This window comes from Candoia aspera, chromosome 2, assembly GCF_035149785.1.
Source record: "Candoia aspera isolate rCanAsp1 chromosome 2, rCanAsp1.hap2, whole genome shotgun sequence".
NCBI classification, from domain to species: Eukaryota; Metazoa; Chordata; class Lepidosauria; order Squamata; family Boidae; genus Candoia; species Candoia aspera.
In genome coordinates this window covers 150,236,097-150,256,468 of record NC_086154.1, presented here as the reverse complement: position 1 = coordinate 150,256,468, position 20,372 = coordinate 150,236,097, and the positions used below count along the sequence as shown (strand labels likewise).

General features: G+C 38.2%; 1 protein-coding gene across 1 annotated transcript in view; it reads left to right on the top strand.

Annotated features, from left to right (window-relative positions):
• MECP2 (methyl-CpG binding protein 2) overlaps nucleotides 1-20,372 on the top strand; it is an 87,546-nt gene that overhangs the window by 57,041 nt on the left and 10,133 nt on the right. Inside the window, exon 2 of the mRNA XM_063294258.1 lies at nucleotides 17,430-17,762. Coding sequence (XP_063150328.1) covers nucleotides 17,430-17,762 — 333 coding nt within the window. The remainder of the gene's footprint in view (nucleotides 1-17,429; nucleotides 17,763-20,372) is intronic.

The following is a 20,372-nucleotide window of genomic DNA, read 5'->3' as shown; positions in this document are numbered from 1 at the left end:
GCGCAAAGTCCCTCCTGGCCACGACTGCTACCTGCTCCTCGAGCAGGAGTTGTGAGTCCAGGAGGACCCCAGATTACGCACCGGTTCTGAATGGGGCACTGCAACCCCATCCAGAACTAAAGATAATAACTTCCTGGATGCTGAGGCACCATCAACCCACAGCTGCTCCATCTTACCAGGGTTCAGCTGAAGCCTGTTGTTCCTTATCCAGACTACCACAGCCCCCAGGCATTGAGAAAGGGCAGTCACTGCATCACTTACTTCACCCGGGATGGAGATATATAACTGAGTATCATCAGCATATTGATGATACCTCATCCCACGGTGATGGATGATCTCACCCAGTAATTTCATGTAGATGTTAAATAGGAGAGGAGAGAGAACCAAACCCCACGGCACCCCACACAGAAGAGGTTGAGGGTCGGATGTCTCGTCTCCTATCACCACCGATTGGGACCAATCCTGGAAGAAGGAGGTGAACCAGTGCAAAACCACGCCACCCACCCCCAACTCCCTGAGCTGCCCCAAAAGGATACCATGGTTGATGGTATCAAAAACCACTAAGAGGTCAAGAAGAGCCAGGATGGATGCACTCCATCCTGCTCCAGCCAGAGATCATCCATAAGCACGACCAATGCAGTCTCTGTCCCATAACCGGGCCTGAAACCTGACTGAAAGGTGTCTAGATAATCCGTTTCATCCAGAATCCTCTGAAGTTGTAGTGCCACCACTTTCTCAGCCACCTTCCCCAAAAAGGGGAAGTGGGAGAAGGACAAAAATTGTCCAGCAGAGTAGGCTCCAGTGATGGTTTCTTGAGGAGGGGGTGAACCAGCACCTCCTTAAAGGTAGCCGGAAACACCCCGTCTCTCAAAGATGTGCAAAGACTATTTGAAAACTAGTCAGTTATTGAGGAAGTGCTCAAATATCAACCTTTGTATCATCAGCAATTTAGCTTAAACATGGCCCTTCTTGTTTTCACTTAGAAATTAAAGAGTGTTCACAATTCCCTCTGTGCAATCAATAGAAGAGACATCAGAACACCTTCAGATAGTGCAGAATGAAAGAGATCCTTTTTGCCCTCAGTTTATTCCAATTAGTTCTTTTTAATAGTAAATTTTACTAGGTTTCAAAAGAAGAATAAAAACTACAAAAACCCCCACAAAAAACTACAAAGTGCGGAAACACAAGAGAAAAAAATTTCAAATTTACAAAAAGATGTGGCTTCTGGCTTTCAACAGCAAGGATATTCAAAAATGTCCATAATCAATCTCTTACTCTACATTAAACCAAAACACCATATTATTTCTATAAGTCATTCCACTTTAACACATAATAAAAATGACTGCAGTTACTCCTCCCTCTTATATTAAAATTAAAAAAAGTTCATATAAACCTAAACATCTTTCTCCCCTCCAAAAGATAAAGCATATTTAATCCCTTTCTACCACTATTCTATAAATTTCTATGTACTATAATAAATTAAAAAGCACCTAAGTTGTCTGCTATTATACTTCATAGTACAACAATTTTAATAACCCCAATCTTAATAAACCCAAAAAACAAAGCCAATGCAAAACAGTAAATCCAAATCTTTAAAGGCAAGTGATGTCATGAGTAAGGATGGCGAGCAGGGGGCTCTCACCCAGACTGTCAAGCACATGCGTAGCACTGAGGAACTGTTCAGCCATTCAAAGAGACACAGATCGGGACCGCCTTAACCTTTGGGGTTTATATGGCTGGGTTTTCCCACGCTTTCTCAGTTTGTTAGGATTCTTGTTAAGTACTACTAATAAATATTAGAGACCAAGTCCTCGCCTCAGTGTGTTTCCTGGTAATCAGGACAAGTAGCATCAGTCAAATCCTTAAAGCAAACCAGATGAAAATTCTTCAACCCTTATCCCACTTCAAAACAAACCAAAGCAGTTACATATCCCCACAATGTGCGCAGAGCTTTCCTCTTGAAAGAATCAAACAGCCCACTGCCCCCTCAAAGATTCCAGGTTCTTTTCATGGCATTCCACCAGGAGATCGATTTTACTTATGACTTGCAGATCGCTCTCTCCCTTAGATTTCTCCAACTCCATTATCCTGTCTTCATCCAGCATCTCAATAAAAATCCCAATCTCAGTCTTACAAAAAAACCTTTCTATCGCTCTTAAATTCCTCAATTTCATCCACCACATCCCCAGCCTGATGGCACATTTTAGATCTCATATTTTCCACAATGTCCTGGATATCTTGCATAAAAGCTTGATAGAAGTCAGAAGAAATCTGTTTAAAATCCTGATGAAAGTCAGAAAGTATCTCTTCGAAATCCTCCATGTCTCACGCAGTAGATTATGGCGCCCCCTAGGAGCTTAACCAGCCAGAGTGGAAGATATGGAAGAGTTCCAAAGTGTGTTTACATAAAGTGAGAGTGAGATAGCAGACAGTTTTCAAGGGAAAGTGAAAACAGAAAGCTGAAGGTTCAAATCAGCCAATTCAACATGTAGGAAAATGCTAATATCTTCAAATTTAATACAAAAATAATAACAGAAAAACAATTGTTCACTCTCAATCTTTGGAATTTTCTTTGGAAGGAAAACTAAATCCAAAACTTAAAATAATTTTCTTTAAAAAAAAAAGTAATCCCAAAAATAACCTTAAGCACCAACAGAACCAACTTCTCACTGTAGAAAGACTCCCTTGGGGTACATATACTTAAAAAAAAAACAAAAAAAAACCCAAATTGGTGATATAGAAATGGCCGGTCTTAGTGTCCCTTTAAGGCTACAGCACGGCTTGGAAAGTGATGAAGTCCCCACCTCCTGGCTGGCTCTTATCAGTCGAACGCGAAATGCTGTTTGTGATCTTCTGGCTACAAGCAGCCATCTGGAGGACATATGGGATGATTCCAGGTATTCTCCTTGATCCAGAGAACGTTTCTGGGCTTCAGGAGAACCTGCCTGGGCCCAAAAAAACTTAACGTGTTATCAGCTCCGCCTGCTGAACCAGTGGGCACAGCCATTCAGTCTGCCATTCCCACCAGAAGCCAGATTATTCCAATTAGTAAACACTTAATCGTTCTTGATATACCCCTGTTTCAGTCACGGATAATTTGTACTGTAAATATGTTTAAAATAATTAAGAGAATAGAATTTTAAAAGGCAAGGCTTCACAAAACTACTATACTGTATTGTTTGGTCACATAAATGCCTGACTGCTAACAGTTTTTCTCTTTGGTAGCAAGTATGGATGAGGCACATTAGCAATCTTACTGAAGGCCACAGAAAACAGCAAATGTTTATTTTTTAGGAACTAGTACCCTAGTTTGGTTGACAAACCAGAAAAAGATGCAAAAGGCATATTAATAAAGGGCAGAGTATCTGTGAATTAGACTAGGAATTTGTTTACAGTGCTGGGACTTAGTTACAAGGTTTTCACACAAAATCCTTGTTATCCTAAGCTTTGTTTCTTTATCAGCAGAAGTTAGATGGAAGAGCCAAGATTATGATGCAATGATTAAAAAATGGGAAACTAATATACTGCAGATCACACAGATCTACAATTAAAGGCTGATTTACTCTGTAACCACCCTGTGGCTAAATCTCCTATTTCAGCCATTGAGACATAGCTGTGAGGTAATAACCTTCCTCTACTGTTTTATATTAACCAAACTATAGCAAATTGTCTGAACCCTAATGTGTCTAAACTCTAATTTTAGCTATTGTTTGGTAAGATAAACCACAGTTTGTCAGGTTCATACAGCACAATCAGCCATCGAAACTCCAGATTCTTCTTTGTAGCTATATTGCCAGGAAGAAATGGGAACATATGAGCATGGGGCTGCTATGGCTTGTTCTTGTAATACTGAACTATATTTTAGACTTAGAAACATCTCTCTCTTAAGTTCACACACTTTACTTTTCTTTTAACTTATCTATGAATCCTGGTATTGCTTATGAATTAAACTCTGATTTGAACAAATCCTAGCTAAGACAAATCATAATTTAGTGTAAGCCTCGTGTGGCGCATAGTGGTAGGCAGCAGTATTGCAACCGAAACTCTCCCCATGACCCAAGTTCGATCCCAGCAGCACCTGGATTCTCAGGTAGCTGGCTCAGGTTGACTCAGCTTTCCATCCTTTTGAGGTCGGTAAAATGAGTATCCAGCTTGGACTGGGGAAGGCAATGGTAAACCACCCCAATACAGTCTGCCAAGAAAATGTCACGAAAGTGGCATCCCTCCAAAGGGTCAGGCATGACTCGGTGCTTGCACAGGGGACCTTTTACTCACCATATCTTCTGAAGCTCAGAGTGATGCCCTGGTGAGAAGTCATTTACAATATGGATACTTGGGAGCACGTTTCTTTACTTGACATTTTCCTTTCCCCCTCAAGAAATAATGGATAGGCCAGATATTTCCATTTTACAAGTAGGAGCAATTATATATAACAGTGTTTCTCAATGATGTTTCAACATGAGATGCAGAGAACAGTAGGTGAACTTGGATTATAGACCATAACAATAATCAAAGCAGTGACTTTCAGTTATATTGTAAGGTCACAGGTGCATGGCAGTTTTCTTTGCTTGAACATTATTTGAATGGAAACATGAAATGGAAAAAAAATCAGAAGATGTGTTCACACAGCTGAAGGTTAACGTGAATTAGGCCCTATTCTGTTTTTTTAATCTCTATAGTTGGGAAGGATTTCTGCCTCTGTATAGCCATCCACTTCTTTTAACCCAGTTGCTAAATTTTACATCTCAGAAGTTGTTCTTTTTTTGGAAACCTTTCTGTCCTTTATAAAATAGTTACTTTCTTAGGGAACTGCTAATTCACTTAAAGATGGATGGGAGAAGAAGATACAATCCCCAAATCTTGTCATTCTACTTTGGGCCTGAATTCTTGAATACTGTAATGTTGCCTAGGAAAAAGAACTGTTTCTTTATGACTTCAGTACCATCTTGTGGTATAAAATGTGAAGTGCAACTGTTTAGGGAAAAAAGGACATCATTTACAGAGTAAGATTCTTCCCATTCAGTAGCAAGGTTGTCCAATATTTATTTACTGCTATATCATTTTTTATGACTGCTTGAATGTTGTTGTGTCTCTTCAAAAATGTAAATAAAGCTATTGGGACACTGAACTATCTAGGAGAATATGTGTATTTGTTCATCTACACTGGGATACTAGGTCCTGGAGAAGATGAATGTTACATAAAATATATGGTAAAAGACAGTTTTGCTGTTGTGACAGTGGTAGAGCCAGTCTCAGTGCCTCCAAAACAGGATTTTGCCAGAGTTTAACATGGTAGAATTGGGTGGTGATTGCTTGGTGTCTATGATGATGATGGTGTCTATAATCTCTGTATCTCTCTCCCCCCAGGGGACAGTGCAGTCTTACATTTTAAAGAAAAGCAAAAGAAAAAAGAAAAAATTAACCTGCTTGAATTTTTTAGAGAAGAGCAAACATGTGCCTGTTTCTGTATTTGACCTGTGTATAGATTCATCATGTAATTTGTAATCCCGCCCCCCCCCCGAATTAATAAGGGAAAACAAAGATAGGTGAGCTCCGGTTTTGGCCACTTTATTCACACGTATTAACAACACAGGCCAATTTCCATCTGACTGGAATCAGGCTATTGTACTGTTATAGAAAAATAAAGGAAATAGACTTGACGCTACAAATTATAGGCCTATTAGTTTATTAAACACAATAAACAAACTTTATGCCAGATTTTTACATCTAAAATCAGTGGATTGGGTACAAAATGAAAATATCATTGCTGAAGAACAGGCTGGATTCAGAGGGGTTGATCAGCATTAGATCATTGTGTGGTTCTCCATCATTTGGCAGAAAAAAATATTCTGCGCCCCCTCCCCGAGGTTCCCTTTTTGCAACTTTTGTTGACTTTAAGTCATCTTTTGACCTAATACCTAGGGAGAGACACTACTTTTTAATCTATATTTAAATCCAATAATACAAGTGCTTGCTGTTTCAGCCCATCACCCACCTATTTTAGCTGATCGTGTGACTCCAGCATTACTGTATACTGACAATGTAGTTAATATGTCTGCTTCACAGGTGGGAATGAGAAAAGCACTTAGGGCATTAGCTTTATTCTGTACCAAACAAAAACTATCAATAAACTATCAGAGAACCAGTGTTTTAGTGTTTGCCTAACATTATCATAAAATTCACAAATGGTAAATAAATGGGACATAATAATAATAATAATTTTTATATATTGTTTTTACTCTTATACGCTGCCCATAGTCACTTGTTTGTGAGATGCGCGGCCATATAAATTCAATGAATAAATAAATTGAACAGGTGCGCACCTATAAATACCTTGGAGTGCAGTTCCATGCTTCTCTGTCCTTGGAATGCTCTTTTTTTTTTTTAACCAGGCAAATGTCATACAGTGTACCTCTACAGCTATCATAAGATTTTACCACTCAAAAGGAGCCCATTATATTCTTACAGCTTGCAAGGTTTTCCAAGCTAAGGTAGTCCCTCAGATTCTTTATGGCTTCCAAATTTGTTCTTTTGCAAAAACCATTCTTGAAACTACTCAGGTTTATTCGAGGCATACTGGTAGTTCCAAAAAGTATCCAAAATGTCATCTTACCTGTAGAGACAGGTATAGTCTCATTGGACGCTACAACATGGTTTCTTCTTATTACCTTTTGGCTAAAGTTAACCCTGCTTCCAATAGGTTTGGCCCCCTTGGTATTTAGAGATCATTTTAAATCATCATGGCTTTAAAAAAGCCCAAGATAAAAATAGACTTGGAAAGAAAATTTGAAGTAGCTGTCTTGTATTACAAGTCAAACAGTTCAAACTGTACAGGTAGTCCTTGCTTAATGGCCATTCATTCAGTAACCGTTCAAAGTTACAATGGCGGTGAACGAAGGGTGGTTACAACTGGTGCTCAAAGTTATGGCTGTTGCAATGCTCGCATGGTCACGTGATCAAAATTCAGGCGCTTGGCAGCCTACCCACATTTATGACTGCAGCATGCACTTCAACTCCCCCCACCCACCTTCTCCCCCCACTTCTGCCCTTTTGGCTGCCCCCAGCTGACCTTCACCATCTTTTCCTCCCATTGCTGATGGGGCACAGGTGGCCTTCTGCAAGACCCTTGCGTGGCCTCCTCAAAGTGTCATGAGGCCTCCACCTGGCCTCATGCAATCTCCCGAAGCCCCATCAGTGGGAGGAAGAAGATAGCGAAGGGCAGAGATCGGGGTAGATAGGCAGGTGGGGGGAGTTTAAGTGGAGGCGGACTGGCAGGGCAGAAGAACTGTGAGGTCCTGGCCTAGTGATCACAACCAGGACTACTGGAACTGCCATCACTAAGTGGTGGGGCCGCGTGATGTTTCACTTAACGACCGCTTTGTATAGTGATGGAAATTCCAGTCCCAATTAGGGTCATTAAGGACTACCTGTAATACAATGGATTTTCTGCTTTCCCAAAGCCATATTACAGAATTTTTTGGGCCAGAGCTATAAGAAGTCTCCACTGATTGAAAACAGAATGAAATAAAAATGTGCACTAAACTAAGACGTAAACTTCCAACTTTTAATAATGACTTGCATTAGAAATTACCTACAAAAAAAAATAAAGAGGAGTTTGTTTGTTTGTTTGTTTTACTTGTATTCATCCTTCCTGTTCAAACTGAACACTAAGTTGTTAGATCCTTCAGAAGTTCAACTTTCAAAGTTGGTAATAAAATCAGCTACTTATATCACAATTGTCTCAAATGTTTCTTCTTTAAGGAAAACTGCTTATGAAAGCTAATCAGGAAAACTTTTATCAGTGATTGACTGATGGAGAGCAATAATATACTAGAATTACAACTCTGCTGAATTATATGTAAAGTTACTGCCATTGTATGCTATGCTTCTTTCTACTATGATGCAAATAAATTAGAAAATAATTTTCTATAGGTGTTGTTTAATGTTTTACTTATTGTATATTGTTTTAGCAATCAATGTTTGATTTGTTTAAACTGCTATTAAAAACAACTTGGATATATGTATGTTGCCAGGGTATAAAAGAGAATCAAGTTTACATGGGTGCCTCTAATTGAGGATTATGCTAGACCCTAAGCAACAGCCAAGGGGCTTTATTTTTATGTAAAGAACAAAGGGGTAATGGAGGATGGCCTTGTAGAGAAGAAACAGTACCCATCAATTTTAGGACACATCCTGTTGGTGTATGAATATAGGATTTCATAAAGTTCGTAACTCCATGTACTGTGTATAGCAGGCCTGGCATTTGTACCCACCAATGCCTAAGGATTGACTCTGTTCTCCATTGCTTGAAACCAGAATGATGACACTTTTCAAAGAAGGCTGTAAGAACCATTCTTCTTTTGTTTACTCCACTTTCCCTGTAAAAGACTACTGTCTTGGTCTTTGATACATTGATTTTTAGATCCACATTCTTCATTGCTACATACTGTCTAACGTTTGCTGCAAAGTATTTGAATTCTCAACCAACAATATGGCATTTTATGCATATTGTAAACCGCCCAGAGTCCCTCTGTTCGGAGGAGATGGGCGGTGACAAATTTGATGGACAGACAGACATTCACAGGTTCAGTCAACACATCTCTAACATTGCCCCAGGCATTTCTTATACATCTATTCATATGAAGTATTATTTATCCTTGTCTTATTCTAGGCTCAGTGTTGAGCTATTCACTATGCATTCCCTTTTTTCTTAACACGTTCTTCCATTGTATACTGCTCTCATCGTATTTGGCAACCAAAATCCAACTCCGTACTTATACAAATAGTTTCCTAATTCAAGCCTATCCACTGTCATACACTACAGCCAGTCCTCATTTAGTGACTACCTCAGCGACCATTTGCAAATATCACAGTACAGTAGTAAATTTATTTATTTATTTATTTATTTATTTAGTGTCCAGATCAAACCTTGCTCTGCCAAAATGTAGCCACCGCCACAGCTTTGTCATTAGCTTGCTGTAGGTCATTGACAGTACAAGGCTCCAGCAATAATCAGCACACCATCAGATGCGCCAGATCTTGGATTTCTTCACATTCACATAATATATTGCCGTCAGCCAGCAACCGCCACTTAAATAGATTTGTCTTACATTTTGGTACCCCCACCCTCATCCTATTCATTGTCCTCCAAACTGTATACAGGAGAGTGCTTCCTGTGGCCATTTCTTCCTTTGGTAGAATTCTTACATTGGTGAGCTCATTCCTCCATTTACTTATTTGATTCTGTTCTTTGGGCTCCTCTAGGGTTTAAGTTCTTGCCATAAAGCTCCTTCTAGATTTAAGTCGATGAATTGGAGGAGCATATCCGATTAAAGGGTGACAAGAGTCAGTCTCTTGCTTGGTTCTTTTGGTGTCTACTTCTAGTAAATGATAGTAAATAAATCATTTTCCAAACAACGTGCACACTAATGACCAAATTTCTGTGCCTGACAACAACGCATGCTGGAGTGAGAGTAATGCTGGTATTGCTGCACAAGATAACTTTAAATAAATAAATTAAATGAGATGGCAACTTCCAGTAGGGACAATGGCATCTTGAGCTATTCTTTTCCACTGTCTGCGGATTGAACTGTCAGAGTGGCTTTTTTTTTTCTTGGGCGTAGGCAGGCTTCCTTGGAGCCCAGAAGCATTCTCTGGATTAAGGAGAACCCCAGAAATCATCCCATGTGTTCTCTAGGCAGCTGGTCACAGCCAGAAGACCGCAAAATGGCATTTCGCGATCGACTGGTAAGCAATCAGCTGGGAGGCAGGGCCATCATCTTCTTCCCCCCAAGCCGCTCTGAAGCCATAGCGGACCTTAAAGCTGCCCACCCCATTTCTTTAGCACTAAGGTTTTTTGTTTGAATTTTACCAAAGAGAGGCTTTCTACAACAAAGAAATGCAGAATCTCTTGGTGACTCTCATTATTTTTGAAAATTATTAACTTAGTAACGGCTTTTTATATATAATTTGTTAAATTGAGATTTAAAGAATTTTGTTTTTTTTTATTGCTTTTTTATTAGTGATTTTTGAGGAATATAAAACTTTCTCTTTTTTGTTGAATCTGCGGATTGGAGTTCTGATCTATTTTCTTTCACTTTCCCATGGGAATGCTGTTTGTTATTTTTATTTTCCTGATTGGCCACACTGGAGATAAAAAGGCTGGAGAGAGTGTTCAGTTACAGCATTAATGACTTTATCTTCCTGAGGCACTAGCGGGCACCATAATCTATCTTACTGTTAAGAAATATGGAGGAAATTTATTTGATATTTAAAGATCTCTACAATGCTGTTATTCAAGTCTTGGAGCATTTCTCAGAATTTGTGGAGTCCAAATTGTCACAAGAATCAAGAGAAACTGGTAAGGCTGAAAATTACCTTAAGAGTAAAGTGGTTTCTTCAAAGAAAAAGATGAGAATTGGTGACTGGTGTTTAAATAGTCAATGGAAAATTGAGTTGTCAAAAGTTGAAGATAAGAAGACAGTGTTGCCACCACACCATGAAAAAGAAAGGGAATTAAACTCTAGAGGCTGGAAGATTTTGGACAAATATCTGAGCTTTTTAAAGCAGGTTGTAGAATTTGAAATTGACAAGAAGAAAGCTCTGTACATAATATTGAGACATGTAAATGCCTTGGTCTATTCTGAAGTCAGATAATCGGGATAATTGTCTAAATGTGTTTATCAGGATGGTTTCTTAGAGGTTTGGATAAATGTCTATGCTGTTTTGAAAATTCTTACATTTTTGGTAAATGCCTAGGTTATTGTTTAAATGTGGTTATAAGGATGGTTTTTTAAGGGTTTAGATAAATGTTTATGCTGTTTGGATAATTGTTATATTTTTATATTTTTGGTTAGTGTTTATTTATTTATCAAATTTGTCACCACCCATCTCCCACTGGAGGGACTCTGGACAGTTTACCACAAAATAATAATAAAAAATAAATATATAATAAAATTCCAATATAAAAGTGCACTATAAAACAATTTCACATAGCTACTAAATATAAGTAAAGTCCAGATGGCTGCAATCTCATTCAGTCCTTGCGTAGGAGGGGCACTTCAAGGCACTAGCCAACCCCAAGGATGACTTTTCTCTTCCCCGCCCCAAGCCCAGTGGCAGAGCCAAGTCTTCAAATTCCTTCAGAAGGCTAGGAGCGATGGGCCCAACCTCACCTCCAGGGGCAAGAAGTTCCAAAGGATGGGCGCTACTGCAGAGAAGGCCCGCCTCCTGGACCCCACCAGACAGAATTCTCTTACTGATGATAGTTTAGTGGGCAGATAGGAGTAAATTATAGTGAAGGGTAGTGTGTGTTACTATATTAGGTTCCAAATTATGTTTGAAGGGTTTTATATGTTATATTTAATTGGGAGGGTAATTTTGTTTTAGAAGGGAATGTAATGAGAATTTAAATGCTTTATAGAACTAATGTTTACTATAATATGAATTGGAGTAAGAGATTGATACTGATTTATGTGTATCTTTGTTATAGAAAGTTGGAAGCTACTTTGTACTAGTTTGTTTTGTGTTTTTTCACACCTTTTTAGTTTTCTTTTTCTTTGTAGTCTTCTTTGTTTCAATCTTAGTTTTTATGTATATTTTGAAAATACTTTAATAAAGTTTTCTTTAAAAAAAAAACTAAATGAGACAGCAGCAACCAGCAATCTTAGCAGCGTCTCTCAGTAATATGGTCCACTTAGCAACCATTTCACTGGAATGGATTGCGGTTGCAGTTGCTAAACGAGGACTGTATCTCTAAATCTACAAAGGTGCAGTAAACTTTCTCAAATTCAAGCATTTTGCTGAAAAGCAAGATCTCTTGAAGACCAAGAATAAGTTCTCATTTTTGTTTTCTGAAGAACAAAAATCTTCTGCACAGCATAAAGCCACACTGCGCTTTCCAAATTTTGCTCATTGCCACCCCCTTCAATCTGAATTCTGCCAAACACCTTAGCAAAAATCTAATCCTTCAGTAGCTACTGCATGGCTCCTGTTTCTTACATTGGGGTTGATCCTGAAACAATTTCCATCATAATCAGATTTTCCCATCAGCTTTCCTTAAGAATTTAGAAACATAGACCTGAAACCTTTGATGTAACTGAACAAAAACGACCTTCACATCTGATGGAATCTGAAGAACGAGACTGTAATGGAGCAACGAGAAGCTGCCAACTGTTAGGAGTTGTGTACATGAGAGAAAGACAAAGCATACATGACTAAATAAGCAGATGCCACATCAAGGAGCTGAACAATATCTCCAAATAAAGTTTATGTGCTTGGTCTCATAAGGGTTTTTGCTATTCTTGTGTTATTTCTCATCACTCATCAAAGTCAGTCCTTTGTTAATACTATAAGTACTTGCCACACTCCATACCTGATGCACACATTTTCCTTTAAGGAAGTGAAAAAGTAAGTGCTTTGGGAGATGCCACTACCCAAACACAGGTAGAAATTCATGGAGGGTTCATAGTTAATCTGAAATCCTCCAGTTGTGTGACAAGCCCTATTCCTTTAAAGCACCCATGCATGGTGAAGGAATGAGGTAGGAGGAGAAACGCCTGTATTTCAATTGATATTGGGATGCCAGGATAAACACTGGTTTGGGATAGCAAGTGTTGCAAGGTATGGCTTTGTTTTACATTTTACGTTTCTGTTTCATTTCTTCTAAGACACCTGCCAGCAGATAGGTCAGTAGTTCCTAATCTAAATTGTGCTTTATGTCAAACAATTGCTATAATGGGTCTTCAAATTTTTTGAAAAGCCATGGTTAAAGTGTTTGTCCCGTGTGGTTTAATTACCATTCATCTGCACTTAAGATAAATTCTTAACAGTAAAGTGTTGCTTCGTGTATAATATAACCATGTAATATTAATTCAGCATATTTTAGTGTTCGTCATTTGACAGTCTATGAAGATACTGATGGAGGTCGGATGAAAAGCCTGACTCTGAAATAGAACATTGTGCCAGACCTGGGCTCAGAAGGAAAACTTGTATACAAGCCCAGCTTTCTTTTCCCGCAAAGCACAAGGAACGCATATGTATTTTCACCGGCATATTTTTGATAAAGTTGCATCTTGCTGAATGCTGAAATACCCAGTTGCAGAGATACTGACTTGGAATGGTAAAAAAGCATACATGGGCTTGGAAGCTAAATGGGTCTGATTTTGAGTTTTTAGCACCTTTGCAATTGTGGCAAGTTATTGGTACTAATTGTAATAGGAACTTAGTTATTTTTCCAGCATTGAAGGTTATTATATAATATATACATAGTATATAATATATACATATTTGGGTCTTACTGGGCAGAAAAATTTAAATATGACTTTTCCTTTCAGAATTGACATTTTGGAGCAATTCTTAATTTAAAATGATTGGTAATACTTTTTTTAATGGGAATTCCATGAAATTGTTATTCTTAATTATTAAATTAATTATTAAATACCCTTAAAACTTTTGAGATTTTACCAAAGGAATACAGTTTACCTAGAAAGGCTGAATGACAATGATGTACAGTTAAAAGACTTACTATATACATTGTTTGGCCCAGTTCCCATGCAGTTTCTGAAATACCGGAGATGTTGATTGTGTTGAAGAAAGTCTTTACTGAAATTAAACCAATTTATTACCATTTTTTAAAAAAATGAATTTGGATAATATACCAAAAAAATTACAATAGGGAATTGCCATATTTTATATTCCCCAAGCACTGTTTTCAGGTTTTAAAAAATTGTTTAACATGCCTCTTACAACTAAAAACTTTCAGCAAAAAAAATCTCATTGCAGTCTATTGGACCCATTAAAGAATGTTTAGAAAGGGTTGGCTCTCATCCTTTTTGTGCTAGAGATACTAATACATTTTAAGGAACTTGGAATATCTGTTACGGCTGTGTCCACTTGTAATTCCTAATTGGATGGATATTATCATTATGGTAAATCAGGTTCTTGGAAGGCGGTTAAGGGTGAAAGATGCTAATATTTTGTTCAGCTACTGTATATTCCAACACACTGGAATTTTTGAATCTATGAAGAATATTGGATATATCAAGCTTGGACTGTTGCAAAAAGGATAATAAAATTATAGAACTGGAAGGGACCACAAGGATCATTTAGTCCAACCTTCTGCAGTGTGCTGGAAAATCATTTAAACCAGGTGTGTGCAGCCTGTGGGCCACATGCGGCCTTGAACAGCTAGTAATGCGGCCCCAAGGATGAAGCACACGAAGAGTAAAATTAGAATTAAAATTTCTGATGAGCACCTTGAGAACTCACTGACAATTGCAACCATTTTCATCAAACCAGCCACGGATGCATTAGTTTCACAAAAACAAGGTCAAATATCCCACTAGTTTTATGTTGCCTCTTTTTTAAAATTTTATAATAAAAAATAAATGAAGTTTTATTACTTATATACATTAACTATATTATATATTTTATGTGTGGCCCAAGACAATTCCTCTTCACTCATTGTGGCCCAGGGAAGCCAAAAGGTTGGACTCCCATGATTTAAACCATATATGAGAGGTGGCTGTACAATCTCTTCTTAAAAATCACTACAGATGGAGAACCCTTCATAGTATTCCATAAGTGCTGGAAGAATGCATGTTAAGAATGCTTATTAGGTTGACTTAACAAAATTTGTCAACTTGCAGCCTTTGAATTAGCTTTGTAGTGAAGGAGAGGCAAGATCAGAGATCATGATTCTGTATAATATAGTTATATTGCTATGCAAACTAATAACACAGTCATTTTAAAAAATATTGATTGTAATATTTTTTATGTTTAACCTTTGTATGTGTGTGTGTATTTTAAAAAGGTCCAGGTCTGGTTAGTAGCTGGATGGTAGACCATCAGGGAATATTAGCACTATACTGTAGACTACTCTGCAAAGTTGAAAAACATGCTGGAAGAAGGCAGTGGCTGCATAGTTTTGTCCATGTAGTCATCAGGAATTGAGGTCAGCTTCATCTTTACCAGACTTGGAACATAACTGCTTTCCAGTGTTATATGACAATTCCTACCATCCTTCGGTTGAGGAAAGCTGACATAATGCATTATTTTGCTTTTCATTAAGAAATGTAATGGCTATAAATAGTATCTATGCCACAGCTGAAAGATAGAATATTGAGAAGTAACACAAATCGACACTCAGTAAAAACTGGGTAAAGACTCTTACATAGAATCTAACGACTGACTGTATTATATTGCTTTGTATGAAATTAGCAAGAACTCCTACTCTTTCTCATAACAGAAAAAGTAGTAATTTTTGGTTTCCTCTGGTTAATTAAACCAGCTGTAGAATTATAATCCTGTCTGTGAGTTGGAGCTCTTCAGGGAAGATATTTCTGGAATGCATACATAGAAAAATATAGTTATGTTAGTATGTGACAAGTTAGTGCTGTTTAACTAACAAAAAGAGTACAGCAGATCATTGTAGTCCTACAGAGATAGACCTTTGGCAGCACTGAACCAAATGTATACCTCTGCTATCGCCAGAAGTACGCAGCTCTCTTTTATGTACCTCCCCTGTCACTTGGTATAGGCACTGTCCCACTTATAAACAAACAAAGAAACCTCCCCTGTTTTTTCAATCTTTAGTGCTGTACTGTTTCTGGAAAAAGCAAATAACCCAGTCTGTCAAATTTGCTTCCCTAGTCTATTTACAAACAATTTGAATTTCTGTACAAGTAATTATAGCCTGGAGCAGTGGTTCCCAACCTTTTTGGCAGCAGGGATGAGTTTTGTGGAAGACAATTTTTCCACAGACCAGGGGTGGGGGGTGGGGGTGGGGGAATGGTTTCTGGATGATTCAAGCACTTCCTCTTTTTCCTGACAGTTTATTCTTTTTTCTTCATGCCATTTGGAGATAGCAGCCAATGGGCTTGCTTTCTCTGACAGGAGGTGGAGCTCAGGCAGTAATGCGAGCAATGGGGAACGGCTGTAAATACTCAGGCTGTAAATTTGCTCACTCACCCACCGCTCACCTCCTGTGTGGACCAGTTCCTAACAGGCCACGGACTAGTACTGGTCTATGGCCTGAGGTTTGGGGACCCCTGGCCTGGAGGATCTAGACATGCGGGGGCAGGGACGGGGGAGAGGAATTCAGAACTTACTTGCTATCAAATGGTATATTAGCTGAATATATTATATTGAATCACATAATCTGTAAGGTCATGTATATTTTATATTCTAGCAGCTGGCTTCCTATGTTACCTCATTAACTAATATTGAAAATAAATATATTCCTAAACATTGGCCATGGGATCTTAAAACCTATTGCTGTATAGAGGGAAACATAGATTGCTAAAGCACTCATGTGCCCATCTGGGATATTTCCAGCTCTCTTGTCCTAGTCCCTGGATATTTTTCCTCTTTGAACTGCTGCCTATGTTTTCATCCTCTGTGCCAGAAAAATTGAATTTAAAAAAATGGGATCCTAATCGACCATGCAGGCTCCCGTAATTATCCTGTTCTTTAAATAGAATATACCTATTGTGCCTTCCATATTTTCAAATCTGTGTTGTGTCACATACCTGGTATTTCCAATAGACTGAGTAGAGTATCAACTTTAGGATAATATTCTTTGTTATTTGATCTTTCCTGTCAAAAGAAGATTGTAAAAGCAGTAACTGGGAGCTAATGCTTTAAACATGTATCATATCTGCTTAAAAAATAATCATCATAACTGATACCAGAGCATCCTGTGTTCTAAATAAGGCTTTATTGGTACCATGTACATTTGCTTCATATTGTTATTACAGAAAACAGATAGTCTGTTTTAGAAGTGAATATCACTGCTTTATAGGTCTCTCCTGTGACATCTGTTTATATACCAGAGTTCCCGTCTTTTTTCTACTGACCCTTATTTCATATATTTATACACCAAAGTTTTGATACCTTTTTGTACACAACTTCCTGTTTCTTTTATTCTGTCCAGCCCATTGAAATAGTGGAAAAAATTATGTATCTATGGATAGATAGATAGTTCCCCAGAAACTGAATGGAATGGGACCAAATTTAGTATGTGGGGAGAAGTCCACAAAATAAAGTTTGAAAATGGGCCACCTGAGGCCAGAGACTATAGACAAGACAATCCAGAAAAATTCTCCCATTGCATCCTTGTGTCAAAGGCAGATGAGCGGTGGCTTGGAATGTTGGTAGCTGCTCCATTCAAACCTGCTTCCCTCCGCCTTCCTGGTTGCGTGACTCAAAACAGAGCCATTATTTAAGGGGCTGGAAAGAAAAGTTGTACTCTGCTTTCCCTTCTTTCTATTGAATCCTCCCAAGATAGTGTTCCAAAAGGTATATATGTATGTGAAAGGCAGTTTATGAATGTGGCTTTGGCTGTAGATGAGTTCTTATCTCACCCACCAGTCCTGTTCATATTTTGTGTGCCATGGTAAACGTTCAGGACTTTTCTCTCTCTTTTGCAGGGAAGAAAAATCCGAGGACCAAGATTTACAGGGTCTAAAGGACAAATCCCCCAAATCTAAAAAAGTTAAGAAAGAGCGGAAAGAAGAAAAGCAACATGAGCGTGCTCAGCGCTCTGCGGAGCCAGTTGAAGCAGGCAAGGCTGAGATGTCTGAAGGAGCTGGAACTGCTCCAGCTGTACCTGAAGCCTCTGCGTCTCCCAAACAGCGCCGCTCCGTCATCCGAGATCGTGGCCCCATGTATGATGATCCTACTTTGCCTGAGGGCTGGACTCGCAAACTCAAGCAGAGAAAATCCGGTCGCTCTGCGGGGAAGTATGATGTCTATCTTATCAAGTGAGTGACAATGGCCCTCATGTGTTTGTAGTGCATTGCCTCATCATGCATTGTTCTCCAACACTCAAAAGGGAGAATGTGCTTACTACATCCTGATCCCAGAGCTTGCTTCTGTCAGGGCTCAGCAGTGGAGTATGTGAGGAGAAACATGCTTGAGCATGTACTACGTTCTTCCTCCTATCACTATGTAATCATAGCCAGCCCTTGTATTTTTTGGGCTTTAAGATCGCGGCTCTCACTAACTTTCTGCATATTATGGTCTAATCAGTTGTATTTGGTACTCTTACTGTTTTTATTTTATTATACTATTTACTTTATTTATCCTATTTATTTTTATTGATATAGTGTGTGTTTTGTGCAAAACGTCACTGTAATTTTAACACCTCTCTTTGATTTTGGACAGCAGGCATTATGCTATTTTCTGGAAATAGAACTGTAATACACCAGGCTGAAAATGTCCTGTCCAGTGTGCTGTTCACTTACTTTGAATACAAATGTGGGAAATGGATATAAAGTGAAATATGGGTGTTTCCACACCCCTTCTTTCTGGAATTGTTAGTCTTTGGTCTTTGTGAGACATCCATTTGACATAATTTCTAAATTATTTTCTGCAATCCTACTTTTTTCCCCCTAAGCTGAATAGTACTGTTGTCTGTGAATTGGTCCATTTTTCTTTCTTTCCTCATAGATTGCGGAGAATACTTTACTTACTAACATCCCTTCCTTTACATTTTTTACTGAACAACAAGTAACATGATAAAGTTGATAGTGAAAAGTCTTCCATGCTAGGACTGTGCAGTACTTCAGATGTGAAAGCAAAATCATGCTTTGGAGTGTATGTGAGTGCGCATGTAGCAGTTCCTTAAGCCAAACAACCACACACATTTTCCCAGGATTGCATGGCAGCTGCAGAGGGGATTACTCCCAGGAAAAGACACACTGCTTTAAACAATTTCGGACAAGTGCTCTGTAACTGTCCCTATGTGCTCTTTGAATCTGATGCACTATGCAGCTCGGTTCTCTGCATATAGGTATCCACTATGAAAAGAAACTAACACAGGGTAATTTCACAAAAAGGCTGTTCAGATTCAAGAAATTACCTATTAATCTTCCAATTGGGACTCAGGAAGCAATAAAAACAGCTGAATATGAAAGCAGCAAACATTTAATTGAAGATGTCAGGGATTTCATAGAAGTTACATGTGAATAAATAACACAAAGAAGGAAAGGCGTTAACAATTACTATAGGGCTATGAAATGCTATGTGGAATCCCCCATTTTAATTATGCTTCCAGGGGGGGGAAATGCCTCAAATTACATGGCTCTAAATATTTATACTTATATTTAAACCATAATCAGGAATGGGTTAATGTATTCTGCTTCTTCCTCTCTTGTGCTGCACAGACATAGGGCCTAAGTCTCCCTAACTAGAGATTAAGCTATTACCAGCTTTTTTTAAAACCTTTAATAATGAAATTAAAGCAGAAATACTACAGAAATGCCATGTAAGTCCATATTAACTATTACTTAACTATTCTAATGATTTTCATACTCCATCTCATATTATTATTGCAATTCTCAAAAATTTTAAAAAATGGCTTCTATATAAACATTTTCCATTTTTTAATTTTTTTTAAAGTCTTTGAGGGTAAAACCTTTCCTCTTTAAGTTGCAAATGGTATATTCATTCAAAAAATTTTTACATTTCTATGATTTAGAAATTATCCTTTATTAGTGAAAAGAACAAAAATGTAAAGGTTCATTCAAGTCAAACTAAACTGGTGACTTCATGGACATGAGCATGTAATTTTTTTTGGCAGAAGTACAGAAGTGGTTTGCCATTGTCATCTTCTGACATATTTTTTCGACTTTGCAGTCTAGCTTATGGTCCTGGTATTCCTTGGAGATGTCCTTGTAATTAGCTATTTTTGCCACCATAAATAAGTAAAATCGGTGTTGAAGGAATTTCTTCATACAGAACAAGAATCCTGACAAAATGTTGAGTTATTTAGCAGGTGGTCTATCATCCCCATTCCATTTGAATTTTCATACTGGGGTGTGTGTGTGTGTGTACACGGAATTTACCTGTCGGTGACATACATGTCTTGATTACATTAACACATTACAAATTCGGGCACTGGCTAACCCTGTTTTTGGCCAAGATCATATGACAGGAACTTGCTTCTTTTCCCCTACATTTTTTTTGAAAACATTAGAAAGATTTTCTGCATTTTTTTCTTTGTAACATCTCTGTTCAGTTCCTCAGGAAAATGGTGCTATTTTAGATACAGGACTAGGAACCAGGAATACTTCCAGACACAGCACTGATAGTGCGTTCACGCTATTTTATTCACAGGATTTTACAGGGGAGCTCAGATGTTATGCTGCCCTCCATTTGCTATTTCTGACTCATTTTTCCCAGTAAAGAAGAAAAGGCAGAACGGTGGCATAATATCTTCTGATTGGTAGCTCTAGGAGCCATCTTTCGAAGTTCCCAAGTGTGAGAGGGTGGCTGGGATGTGAAGTAGTAATGTATTAATTACTCTCCCTTATATTGCTATTAGCTTTCACACCACAGTTACACATGATACAAGAGTGGGGCTCAACACA